The following is a 14,355-nucleotide window of genomic DNA, read 5'->3' on the forward strand; positions in this document are numbered from 1 at the left end:
AAAAGAAATGGAAAGTACCATTACCAATGTTTTCATTAAATACAAATCAAATTATATAATTATACGTCACACATTTGAAGAATATATACATTTATACACTAATACTTTAGTAATTGTGTTCTCCATTTCTTTTAAGAAATGGAGAGGATCTTAACTCCATTTTCATGCAACCATCCAATGCTATAGACACCAAAAATAGGAATAAAAAGTAGGATAGGTATGATAGGGTAGGCAAGAGCATTAAAACGCTTTTAAGTGATAAACAGAAAGCATGGCCTTATTATTTCGTTTCATACTCTTTAAATAAATCTCTTTCTCTCTCGACATTTCAAACTTAACATCCAACCATGACTAGAATATCCATGTTAATGTTATTCCTTCATCTCATCTTTACTACTTTTGCTTTTGCTCACTCCCATAACTATATCATCCACATGAACCTATCCGCCATGCCCAAAGTATTCACAACCCAACACACATGGTACCAATCAACTCTTTCCTCTGCATTACAAAATTCTTCCAGCTTAATTTACTCCTACACACATGTCATTAACGGTTTCAGTGCTAATTTATCACCAAAAGAGCTTGAATCTCTCAAAACTTCACCAGGCTACATTTCATCAGTAAAAGATTTCAAAATGAAACTTGACACAACACATTCCCCTCAATTCCTTGGCCTCAGTCCCAACATAGGTGCTTGGCATGATTCAGAGTTTGGCAGAGATGTAATTGTTGGTTTAGTTGACACAGGTATTTGTCACTAACACTTGAAATGGCGGACCTGGGCTTAACACTCTTCACAATGGAATACCATGGGTTATAACCGTCGCGGCTGGAGTTATGGACAGAGGCTTTCATGGGACTCTAACACTTGGAAGTGGTGCCAAAATCACAGGCTTTGTCTCTTTATAAAGGTACCTTTCCTACCCACAATGTTTCAATTGTTTTCATGGGATTTTGTGAAAATGTTGATGAATTGAAAAAAGTGAAGAGTAAAATTATGGTCTGTGAAGGAAAACATGGTACTAGGTTTTATCAACTAGTCGATTATTTGGATGAAGCAAATGTGTTGGGAGCTGTTTATATTTCCAGTGACTCAGATATAACAGATACAGAAAATAGGTTTGCATCTCTCCTTATTGATCCAAAAAATGGGGAAGTTGTCAAAACTTACATCAACCAGAGTAGTTATTCTCAGCATTCTCCTTCAATTGCTACCTTGTCTTTCAAGAAAACTGTTTTTGGAACTAAACCGGCACCTATTGTTGATTGGTATAGCTCAAGAGGGCCATCGCATAACTGTCCGTTTGTATTGAAACCCGACATTACGGCGCCCGGTACTTCCACCTCATGTTGCAGGCGTAGCGGCTCTTTTAAAAGGAGCACACAATGATTGGTCTCCGGCAGCTATTAGGTCCGCAATTATGACTACATCAGACATATTCGATAATACCAAGGAACCTATCAAAATCATTGGAGAAGATAACAGACTAGGAAACTCTGCAAACCCTTTTGCATTGGGTGCTGGTCATGTTAATCCTAATAGAGCAATGGACCCAGGTCTTGTTTATGATGCCGGAGTGCAGGATTATGTAAATCTTCTCTGTGCACTTAATTACTCGCAAAAAAACATTAGTGTCATTACAAGGTCTTCCTCCAATGACTGTTCTATACCTTCCTTGGATCTCAACTATCCCTCTTTTGTTGCTTACTTTGGGGCCGATAATTTTACTTCAAGGACGGTTCAAGAGTTTCAAAGAACAGTAACTAATGTTGGTGATGGACAAGCAGCTTATGTGGCTAGAATTGATGGCATTAAAGGCTTCAATCTCAGTGTTATCCCAAACAAGTTGGAGTTCAATGAGAAGAACGAGAAGAGAAGCTTCAAGTTGAGGAGTTGCCAGAATGACAAATTTAGAACAGGTGGCTTTTGGATATCTAAGTTGGATTGATAGCAAGCACGTGGTTAGGAGTCCAATTGTAGCCACCACTATCAAATTGAAAATGTAAAATTATTAAAAACATATTTGATAAATAATGTTCACTTCTCTCTTGACTAAAATGATTTAGTAGGATTCATCTTTATATGTTTGATATATTATTTTGTTACAATGACAGATTTTTAATCATTTGCATTGCCGTTTCATTGCATGACCCCAATTGTGGTGGAAGTGAACCTGATAGCTAGTTGAAAGCCAATTAATTGTATGACTTTGAGGAGTGTGAAATGACAATTTGTCCATAAGGTGTGTTATTGGAAAGATCATGTGAATGAAAGTAAATGAGGTTGGAGAGATTAGAAGGTAGTTTAATAGAGAGGCTGAGTCCTGATAAGGTGAGAGATTGAACTCTTTCACCAACATTGGAACATCTGGCATCATACCAGGTGCAATGATTGGAGTGGATAGAGCATTGTTTGAATTAGTTAATTGTAGTTTTTAAAATAGAAGGATATATCTGTCTGTGTTTTTGCTGGTGTAAATGATAACATGAAAAATATGAAGTAGGGTACATAGGAGCAAAGTATGTTGTATATTGGTCATAGTGACTGAGTAGGTAAAATCATACTGTTGTATCTGGACTCTGGTTTTTGTAGTAGTATCATGTATTTATCCAACATGGGCAAATAGGACTAGAGAGAAAAATAACTCTAACAACCCAAACTACTCTCTCTACAAGTCAACAGAAGTCTTATATGTTCCGTCATCAGTCAAATGTTCCAACTCAAACCCACAAAAGTCTAATATGGTTTGTCGTCACTCAAATGTTTCGAGTCAAACACACAACTGTAGAAATCTCATATTGATGTAGATTATTGAAAAAGAATAATGCGTATCTTTCTGGTTTATAAAATACCGATTAAATCTATCAGGGTCTTGGACACATGTAAAGGTGCCAAATTGTACTATTTAATATATATGGTTTTGGATTCAATTATTTTGCAGGATATGGTGAACTCTAAATACCAACTATCTGTTGCATCTCATTGTCGATCTGTTTGTATAATATCTGCAAGCGGTTCTGTATCAGAATAGTTCATTGGTACCAATTGCATTAGAGATTGTAAGTTTTCTGGTTTAGTCTGTCTGTTTTCCATGGCGCTTATATATGGCAGCAGTGTTTTGCATATGATATTTTCATCTAGATCGGAAACATATGATGTAAAGTTTAGATGTGACGAATATAATTACTATTTAGGTATTTGAAAAATATTGGAAGCAAATGAGTTTTTCCAATTTTAAATTTCCAATCTGTAATCACCAAAATGAAAAGGTTGATCATCTCATCTGTTTATGTAGTCTCGTCCAATCACCACAATGTCTGTAACATCTTCAATTTGTCCTTCAATATTCTGCTCATAAATATTGTATAATTATCGCCACTATTATGTTAATCCCTACTAAAATGTTGCTCTTTATAAAATCTTGATGCTTTTTATCATGTGCGGGGTTAAAAGCTTCGTAATTTTTCAAAGTATCTGCAAGGAAATGTTGTAGAACTATCACCAGTATTATATGCATGATGGTGCACTTGCTTAACATTATTTTGAACCTGAATAGATTCATGAATGGTGGTTGGATGATCAGTTCTGCTTACAGCTGGTCTTAGCGTTGTATAGGCGATGGCGATCAGATGGGGATTACAGATGACGCATGATATAAGACTCCGAAGTATACTGGGATGGTGGACTGTGTTAACCACATAGCTGTTTTTGCAGGTCTAGAGCCACTAGTCTTGGATTGTTCTAAGTTAATAAAAAAAATTTACTGTCATGTTTATGTTTATCATGAATTTAATGTAGATAGGCTGGGATTGGTAGATTTGTTGGTTGTAGAACTTGGTTGGAGATTATCCCCAAGTTGGATATTCCACCCGTTGTGTTTTCTGTTGTCGGTTGTTAATTAATAGCTTTTCCATAAAAGAAACTTTTTTTGAAATAGAGGTTTTCCTTTTTTTTTGTTAAATCTAAAGTGAGGGTTCAATTAAGTCCCTCACCGGTGAAACCTCAAAAAATAGCCAATAGATTAAATGAACCATTTAGTTTTAGATGATAAAAGTGGGAACATATAACATCAGTTACATGTGAATTTTATTTTCAAAATAGTGTTATGCTGTTACGCTATTTTTACTTTTCGTAAAAAAAAGTTTCTTTTAATTTCAGTTTTCTTTCTCATTCTACTTCATGTTTGTTATTGCCTACTTCAAGTTCTGCTTCTTTAACTTCCATATTCTTCATCACATCAGCATACGTTGTTTTTGTAGCCTTATTAACAAATAAACTTTTTGTGCTTTTTATTTCAGGTCGCAGAGAAACATAGTGTCACTCTCTCCATTGCCACTGCTCTTTCCCCCAGTGGTACTCTTCTACTTTCTCCTTAGAATTTTTTTAGTAATAATTTAATTTGATGTTTAAATTTAGTCGATTTATTGTTTTCCTAGATCATCAACCTAAGATGAATAATTAATCCATTATGAGTTGAAAATTGGCTGAAAAATTCAATCACCCTTAAGTTATGTTACTTAGTGATGTTTTCCAACACAAAAAGAAAGTAAAAGCCAATCACCCTTAAGTTATGTTCTTTTTTCTTAGATACTCCTCTAGGTAATAAAAAGGGATTTTTCGGCTAACATTAGCCTTGTGAGCCAAATTTCATTTTGGGTTTTGTGTCAAGAAATTAATGCTTCAAATGTATACCCTGCTTTGATAATATCATCAATAAATGTTAGTGGAGTTTGTGTGATTTGAGTGACAGGTTTCATAGTTTTAGGCTTTGAACTTTAGCAATCTGAGGTAGTTGAGGACTTCTTAACCACAGAAATTGTCAAGTATATTGAGATCACTAGGCTTGAGGCTTCATTTTGATTCTGCTAGTTCTCAAAAACAAAATTATTAGACTGACCAACTTTCGGCTGTGACAAATATACAAGTAGTTTTGGAATTAGCTTGGTAATTATCATGAGTCCATTTTCTCTTAGTTCGAGCTTTTAGGACAATTAATAGTATGACATGGTATCATAATTTGACCCTTTATCTGTTTTAAACTCAAGTAGTCAGTAATCCCTTTGTAATAAATCAGTAAGTATTCATTTACTATGGCCTTGCTGTGATTTCTTATGTTTTCTTATTCATGTTTCAATTATACGTTTGGGAATTAGGATTGGTTATGTTGCTAGGGTGGATTGCATTGCCTATGCAATATTGTACTCCACGAGATTCGCTAGCTTCTCAACTCTATTCAATTGTATGAATGATCACATTTCTCTAAATGTGATCAACCAATGTACTTTTCATTATATCATTTGGTTAAGAATATATGACATTATTAATAATTGCTAGCTATTGACCTTGTTATACTCCAACTTTAGAATTTTGTGTGCAACGGTATTTGCTAATAAATACGTTCAAGCCAGAAAAGTTTTATAGTTTGCACCCTTACATAATTCAAAGTGGTTGTGAAACTTACAAAAGACGTATGTTTGATGGCATAAAAGCAGTTACTGTCGGTTGCAAGTGATCAACTAATGTAACTGTTGTCAATCTTCTGACTTAAATTTTCCCTCTAAACCAAAAGTATGTCCCTTAGTCATCCATGCAATTTTCCCCATATTATGGTATTCCAATTTCCAACGTAACAAACAATTTTTATTGCCCAATGATACTTTTGCATACTTGAAGAACTTGAAGTTTTGTATTTATACTTTGTACGTGCATATGTTGATTTTCTTTCAAATAGTTAATATTCTGCTGTTCAATTATGCAAACACAAATTTATAATGATGCAAACAAAATGTTCTGTTAGCAAAAGAAGTTCAAGTTCAAACTAAACATATCTATGATGATGGGAGATAAATATGAGCTATTGTAATGTGTCAAATCATGTGTTTTGCTTACTTATGGGTAACCTAAAAAGTTCCTGGATGCCAAGCTGGTGTATCTCACCAATGTCACTATACAGGGGTTGGAACTTACCCTTAGATCTAGTTGTGGCTGAATTAAAAACGTTAAAGAGAGTAGCTGACATCTTAGCTATTGACATTCAAGGGCTCGTAAAGGTGAAAACACATTCCTTTACTGTTATTTGGGATAAATATGTCTCAAGCATGGTTCAAAGTTGCAACTATTGTTGACAGCATTTATTAAACATTACATCATTTGTTAACATATCTTCTCTTGGTTTCTGTTGCAACTCTTAAATTTAGAAAATAACACAATATCTTGCAAGAAATATTTGATCTTTATAAACTCTTAGTTGTTACTTTTTGTCATCAAACCTTTTGTGTCAATAGGTTGAAGCTCGCCTGGTCATTCCGACACTTCTTCGAATGATCAAAGAGAACTATGCTTATGGTATGTGATTCTACACTACAATACCTTTGTCAAATGCTCATTTTTTAAAGACAATTTTTCATCATAAGCTTTCATAGCAATATGAACTAACACTCCTATCAGCTGCTTTGATGTGTATATATAATAATGGTTAAGCTGCAAATGTATTTTGCTTTCAAAATGTAAACCGTCATGGAATGAAATAAAATCATGCGTGATTTCAATATTGTCATTTTTTATCTTAGTTATACTTATTCATAGTTGCATGTTTAACTCAAGCACTACATGCACTTTGTTCCCAATTCTCTGTTTACCGAAACAATAATATCAATATGAAGAAAAAGACAATAGTACTAAAAAAGAAGGGATCTGAATAGATTAGGAACTTCACATAATTTTTGAATGATAAATTATTGAACAAATTTTTGAATGATAACTTTTATCATGAAGGTAAATTGGTTGCGTTGCAACAAGAGCTCTCATCGCAGTAAATATGTTGTGTAGCAGTAGTGGCTCTCGCGGAGTGAATAGGTTGCGTTGTACGGCGACTCTTGTGAAAGTAAATAGGTTGCATTGTGCGGTGGCTATGGCAGCGGTAAATAAGTTGTGTTGCAGCGGTGAATAGGTTTTACAATGAGGAGAATTAGTAATGAAGTGATGAAGAATATGGAAGTTGAAGAAGCAAGTGATGTTACGAAAATATTTTGAAAATAAAAATCAGATGCAAGTGATGTTATATGTTCTTATTTTTATTATATTACATCTAAATCATACATTTAATCTATTAGTTATTTTTTGGGATTTCACTAATGTGGGACTTAATTGAACCCTCACTCTAGACTTAACTTTTTTTTTTTCATTTCAAAATACGCATGTTTTCTGAATCAAAATTTTCTTCTATCTTTTTTTTTTGTCATTCTTTTATTAATTTATTTTTCAGTAGAAATGCCTTAATGCCAAGATAGTGAAAAAATTTATTGAAGCTGCTGTACTTGGTTATTCAAAAGCTAATTTTCTCGTGATCTCTGTAAAAAACTTGGGTGTAGTTTTAACTTTGTTTACATTATTAATTCATAAATATAAATAAACGTTGTTGTTACAGAAAAAAAATCCTAAATCGGTGACATCTATTCAACTCAACTAATAGATATCAATTGAATTACAATTCAATTGAATTACAATAGCCACATTTGAGTTTCACTGGTTTAACTCAAATAATTTTATTTTGTAATTTTTTTAAAATCAAGGGTTAAATATGTTGGTTCTACTTCTAAACATCTCATATTTCACTTTTAGTCTCTTAAAAATATTTATTTTAGAAATGGTCCTCCTAAAAATTTTCTTCACACTTTTGATCCATTCTATAAAAATTGTCGCTAATTCAATAGCTAGGTGGTAACAATAGCTAATTTTGTCGCTAAATTTTAAAAATCATCACTAAATTGTAGGAGGGACTCAAAATATGGATAAAATTTTTCAGGAGGATCAATCTTTAAAAATAATTTTAGAGATAAAAATAATATAAAATATTTAAGAGGACTGCAAACATATTTAACCATTATTGGAGTCCTTTACTTTTCAACCTTGACATCCTAATTGATTTTGAAAATATTTATAAAATTGTACTTTTCACACATAAAATAATTGCATAATATAATTTAGTTGGCCTGCTATAATGACACTTATAAAACATTTAGAGAATTTCTCAATGCACCTCATGATTCTCTCAACTACTTGGCGAATTTTTATTTATGTCTCCTACTTTCGTAGATGTACATCCGCAAACATTTTTTTTTTAAATTTGGTTTTTTCTGTAGATACATCAACGGAGGTGTAAAAAACCATAGTAAACGGTGGAAAATACAATGAATTTCAGTTCAACAATTCTTCTGTAGGTACATCTACAAAACATGTTCAAAAAGAGTATTTCCTAGTTGTACTTACGGAAGAATTGCTAATATATTTTAAAAAAAATTTATAGAATCGAATTCGTGGTGAAATTTCGCTTCTAATAGTGTATTCATTTGCTTGAAACAGTTAAGAATCATGATTTTTTCATAGTATATCATAATACTGTAATGTAAATGTAATGGTATATATAGTACACGAAAAGAAAACATCTTATAATTTTTACAAATAGTGTCAAACATAATAAAAATAAAATTACATCAATCTAATAAAAATACAGACCTATCCAAAGTGTCTCAAATTGAGACCGATGAAACTAGTAGTTCTAATCCATATTCAAACAAAATAAGGCCTCCAAAAAAGCCTAGCTAACATCAACAGTAAAACATAACTTCGTTGACATTATCCAAGATAACTGAACTCTCATGTAGCATAGTCGACCAACACATTATCATGTGTTGTATGATGAAAATAGATTCAGTGCATAACAACTACAAAGTTTTAGTTGTTTTAAATTATGTTTAGTATAAGTTATTAGTAAAACTTTGTAGCTGATCTGCATTGAATCTAATTTCATCATACAACATATGGTAATGTTGGTCGACTATGCTCCGGGAGAGTTCAGTTATCTTGGATAAAGTTTAATATAAATATAGACATAAAAATGTCTCAAACTGTGAACGATTAGACTAGTAGTTCTAAATTCTAATCCATATTCAAACAAAATAAGACCCACAAAAAAAACCTAGCTAACATCAATTGTAAAACATAACTTCGTTGACATAATCCAAGATAATTGAAGTCTCCCAGAGCATAGTCGACCAACACATTACCATGTGTTGTATGATGAAAATAGATTTAGTGCATAACAGCTACAAAGTTTTGTTGTTTTAAATTACGTTTAGTATAAGTTATTAGTAAAACTTTGTAGCTGATCTACACTGGATCTAATTTCATCATATAACACATGGTAATGTTGGTCGATTATGTTCCGGGAGAGTTCAGTTATCTTGGATAACGTCAAAGAAGTTATGTTTTACTGTTACTGTTGGCTAAGCTTTTTTGGGGCCTTATTTTGTTTGAATATGGAACTTATGTTTTGCTGTTGATGTTGATGCATGTTGTGCAATGCTCCTGGTCGGCCATAATGTTTGCGTAATACAAATAAAATCGAATTAGATACAATTAAATTGGAAAAACAAAAAAAAATGAATTTTCAATATTTCGTAGATACACCTACGAAATGACTTAATGTTCATCTCTTCCGTAGATGCATCTACACAAGTTTCTGAAACCTCCAAATCCCAATAATGGCGTCGGGTCACTGTTGCATAGGGTTAAAAAACCCATTTTGGTGGCTTGAACGTCATTTTAACACATCAAGTAGCACCTTATTTTTCTCTAAACTATATTTCTAAGACAATCCAATCATTGCTACACTTGAAAATCGAATTCTAACTCTATTACAAATAGTCTTAAATAACTCAAAAAATTGAAAACTTACCGATTAAATTGATTTTTGAACTTGATAGAATGTGTTTATAGTTGATGTGGACGTTATCGACCGAACTCGAGAGAAAGAAAACAAGCTTTGGGGAAGTTTGATTTTTGAGGTTGAGGAGAGTATGAAAGTTGAAGAAGAGAAAAGTGAAGAATGGGGATGAGAATTGTGTGGTGCGAATTATAGCATCAAATTCTTTCGTAGATGCATCTACGGAGGCATCCGTATGTGCATCTACGGAACAAAACAACGTTAAACAAAAAAAAAAGTTACTTCCAAAAATTCATCTAAGGAGGGCAATTTTGTCAATTCGCATGTGCGTGAAAGATCCATCCGGTCTAGTTAGAAATTCTAAACATTTATTTGTAATACCAAAAATCACAATAAACAATTTCATATTAAGTTATATGTCAGCCTTTACATTATTTATTCATTAATTTCCTTCTAAGAGTCCTTAAGAAAAGAAAAAAAAAAACTTAACAACATCTACCATGTCTTCCACAGAAAGAAAGAAAGAACCATAACAGAACATGGAAGAAGAGAAACCAAAAGATCAAAACAGCTAGAAAATCAAAAAAAAAAAAAAAAAAGACACATAAATATATTTGTTACTCATTTTCTTCCGGTATAGAGTCCAATATTGGTTTCCGATCACTTCTGAAACGAACACCATCTTCTTTAACGACTGATAATAAATCTTGTAACGATATTTGTTTCGTCACTAACTGTTGAAGCTGTTGCTTCGTTATTAAAACTTTGACCCTCTTCATGCCAGCTTCTGGTTCTTCCTCTTTGTTACGAGGAAGCAAGTAGTATAATTTTCCACCCTTCAATTCATGATCTTGTGATAGAGTTTCTGTTGCGATCTTTGAAACACCGATACCATAATTACCAGGAAAATTTGTCAAGATGTCTTTGACGTAAACTGGAGAACTAAATTCTAGTATTTTACCATCTTCTTTGGCTACTTTAACGAGTTTTCCCATGGTGGATGATGTATAATATGATTGTGAAATGGGTTTGGAAAGAGCAAGACAATTTCCCATTTTTGTTGAAACAAAAGCAACTATAGAGATAATGAAAAAATGGAAGGAGTTTAATATGTATGAGAGAGGGGAAAGAGGAAAATGAAAGTTATGTGAGATTGAAGGGAAAGGAAGTGAGATATATAGTGAGTATAGTAGTGTGGTAGGTCTTTTTAAAAAATTGATGGGTTTGTTTTGTGTGGAGTAGAATAAAAACCTGTTTTTGGGTTAAGTATTAAACTTGTGAGTTGGACAAGGAGTTGAATAAGAGAGAAGTTGGGTTTTCTACGCTTATAGTTACATCAAGATTGTTTGATAAGATTGAATGGTTTAGATTTAACTTCAAATTTTGAAATTAAAAAATTAGTTAAAATTTGTTTAAGATGGTAAGTGTCGCTTTCAAATTATTTAGAGATTCTGAATTCGGATATAATTTTCGGTTAAGGTACTTAGATAAGGGTGACAAATAGACATGTCCGCTCCATTTAAGTCTGTCATTCAAAAACTCATTAAAAATTAGAATGGGGCAAACACTATTTAAGTATGGACTTAAAATTTTGACACTGACGTGACTTGGGAGGGCATATGGAAAGTACATTGTTTTAAGATAAAAATTGCAAAAAAGAAATTTATTTTAATATATGTGTTTGCAAAAGATTATAAAAAATAAAAAAAATAATAAAATAGACATGTCTAACTGACTAAACTCATTTTACCAACTGTAATCTTTTTTCAATTCAAGAGATTAATCTATATAATTTTGATAGATGATAAACTCATTTTACCAACTGTAATCTTTTTTTCAATTCAAGAGATTAATCTATATAATTTTGATAGATGATACTCGATTTAATTGTATTGATTGTTTAAGTTTATATTATATATAACTAAACAAAAAGAGAGAGTATCTTTGAGAATTGGAAATGAAATATTTGTCCACACGCATGCAATAAAAGGTCGGTTTAGTGGAAAGTGGTAAAGTTGCATTTGCTCATTTGGACTAGTACTAGTATTTTTCTAAGCACCTTTAGATCAATATGTTACTTATTCTTATGATAGGGTGGTACTGAATGTGCTGCTAGGCCTTGCTTTTGAACTAGACCATCAATGTCCTAATTTGGTGGAGCAAAAAAATCTTCAAGTTGAGAGAAGAGACTTTTTGTTCCTTTTATATTCTTCGTCTATGAGATATCTTAAGCCAACCCTAATTCTAATTGTGAACCATTTGTATTGCATTTTGTTTGTTAAATCTATTTCTATTTCATCAGTTCTCTTTATTGTGACTTCAAAGACAATTACAAAATAGAGGGATTAAAGTTACAATTAAGCTTTAAATAAAAAGAATGACTCCAATTATCTCATATTGATATTTGTGTCATGCTGAGGCAGTGATGTAACAAATCAACTTCATATATATGATATGGCTTAGGTAATACAACTATATTATAAGGCTTAAAAGTTTGGTAGTAGGTTGCATTTTGATTAATTAGTTTTGTTTGTTTGAGATTTTAGATTAACATAATTTAACTACTAACTACTCATTTCATGACTAGTTTTAAATTGGTCATGTAATTAACCATGACTAATGAAACATGTCACACTCTTTGAGTTAAGGTTGCTTCAATGCAAAGGGCATTCTCAATCATATCTTAATACTTAAGACTAGTGTGATATATAAACACAATTTGGGTATATAAAATTGTTATAGGTTTTGGTTACCAAGTATGCACTCTTAAAAACCAATAAACAAGTACATTTGCTTTGAGTGCTAGTAGGTATAGCCTTGGCCCCCAACATAAGAAATATGTCATTGTCACATTTGATTAAACATAATTCGACAAAGATCTTCTAAATCCTCAAAGGTCCTTTTGTTTAATTTAATTTATTTAGAATTTGCTTACCACCTAGCTTCCTAATCAATGTTGAGGAACTCACTCGTGTTAAAAGTTCAAGTTTTGATGAAGTTAATTAAAGCAAAAGGTTAGAATTAACGGAATACATGTTCAAAGTTATCATTCCTATAAATAGTACTATATGTGTATCTTTTTAATTGTATATTCACATTTCTTTAAAAAGAGATTAGAAATATTTCAACAAATGTGAACAAAGTTGAACAGTTTCTACTTTAAATGATAAAGGGGTGTGTCTGGTCATTAAATATAGACAAAAAAAAACTGTTAACCTTTTCTTTTCTTTTTCTTTTTGTTGCCAAGGTTTTTTTAGTAACAAATATTAGACTTGTAAATCATGTTCTTGTGTTTCAGATTGCTAATTATTTTCTTGAACTTCATGTGGCATTTAATATAAATGATGGATCTTTTAAAGAGGAATTCTTACGGTCCTAAGAATCAATATGAAAGTTAAATGTTTAAAGAAGAACCTTTGTTCTCCTTAGATGCAATATAAATGTTATATCTTCAAAGAAGAATTCTTGTCGCCTTTAAAAAAAATGATGGATTCTCAAACAGGAATCCCTGTTGCCATTAGAGGCAATATGAATGTTTGATCATCAAAAAGGAATCATTGCCACCTTTAGAGGCAGTAATGGTTGATCCTCAAAGAGAAATCATTTTCTCCCTTAGAGGTAATATGAATGTTAGATCTTCAAAGACTAATCCTTGCAGTCCTTAGAGGCAATATTAATGTTGGATCCTTAAAGAGGAATATTCGTCGCCCATAAAGGCGATACGACTGCTAGACCACCACTGGATGATCCTCTTGAACAAACTCAAGCAACACTTGAGGAACTCTCCCTCAAGAAATGAGGTAGGTCCATGCGAAGCAAAAAATTCACAAAGGTGGAAAACACAAGTAACAAACAAAAGGTGCGCATTAAGCATCAAATACTGCAACTCTATAAGGACTCTCGCTCTAAAGCAACACTTGAATGACTTGTGGAATCTTCTTTTGCAAGTAATAGACCCTTAATCAAGACATCAATTTTTGATGATAACAATTAAGGATAACTTATGATGAGTCAAGCACAACGCTTAAACGGATAAAGATGCAAACCTAGGTATCATGGTTTGATGAACTATCCGAAGAAATAAAGCAAATTGGAAATTATCGAAAGTCTTAAGTGATCTCAAGCAGTGTCAACACAAAGATAATATCGAACAAAGGAATTGTAGAAATGGAGTTAATTTCCTGATTTAGTAAGTGAGTAAACTTATGTAAGCAAATGGATTTTTCATAAAAGTATATGGCTATAAGTACACATCGTAAAACATTTTTCAAATGCTTTTTTATCAAGAGTAAACATCTTCAAAAATGTCTTGAAATTGTGTCAAATAACTTAGGAGTTGCGGAAATAGTTAGAGGAAAATATTTGACTTATCCAATCGATTGGGTCTTTGTTCTAATCGATTATATTAGTTCAAACTTACGACCCAAGCCATTTAGACAGCAACTTAATGATGTGCAACGACTAGATAAATTTTCTTTCCTTTTAAAGTTCTTACAATCAATTTTTTTTTTAAATTCTAATCAATTAGAATAAATGCTAATCGATTAGATAACACAAAAATTCATTGATTGCAAATGCAGTTTTGGGCATACCTCTTGCCTATAAATAGAGGTTCTTTTTACCATTT

At 32.2% G+C, this 14,355-nt stretch overlaps 1 protein-coding gene, 1 long non-coding RNA gene and 1 pseudogene across 2 annotated transcripts; 2 read left to right on the plus strand and 1 right to left on the minus strand.

Moving 5' to 3' along the window:
* The first annotated feature begins 449 nt into the window (after positions 1-449).
* LOC131630383 (subtilisin-like protease SBT3) lies at positions 450-2,149 on the plus strand (annotated as a pseudogene).
* A 2,068-nt stretch (positions 2,150-4,217) lies between these two features.
* Positions 4,218-7,054, plus strand: LOC131630387 (uncharacterized). The gene is made up of 3 exons (XR_009292317.1): positions 4,218-4,357; positions 6,289-6,349; positions 6,779-7,054. It is a non-coding gene; the product is annotated as an uncharacterized LOC131630387 (long non-coding RNA).
* Positions 7,055-9,781: 2,727 nt separating this feature from the next.
* LOC131630388 (uncharacterized) lies at positions 9,782-10,894 on the minus strand. Its single transcript, XM_058901173.1, has one exon. It carries the CDS (start codon positions 10,781-10,783, stop codon positions 10,346-10,348), a length of 438 nt encoding a protein of 145 aa, XP_058757156.1. The 5' UTR covers positions 10,784-10,894; the 3' UTR covers positions 9,782-10,345.
* Between the last annotated feature and the right edge of the window lie 3,461 nt (positions 10,895-14,355).

This window comes from Vicia villosa, unplaced genomic scaffold, assembly GCF_029867415.1.
Source record: "Vicia villosa cultivar HV-30 ecotype Madison, WI unplaced genomic scaffold, Vvil1.0 ctg.000677F_1_1, whole genome shotgun sequence".
NCBI classification, from domain to species: domain Eukaryota; kingdom Viridiplantae; phylum Streptophyta; class Magnoliopsida; order Fabales; family Fabaceae; genus Vicia; species Vicia villosa.

Excerpts from the sequence above, each read along its gene's own strand:
- LOC131630388 (XM_058901173.1), bottom strand. The coding sequence starts at position 10,783 with ATGGGAAATTGTCTTGCTCTTTCCAAACCCATTTCACAATCATATTAT.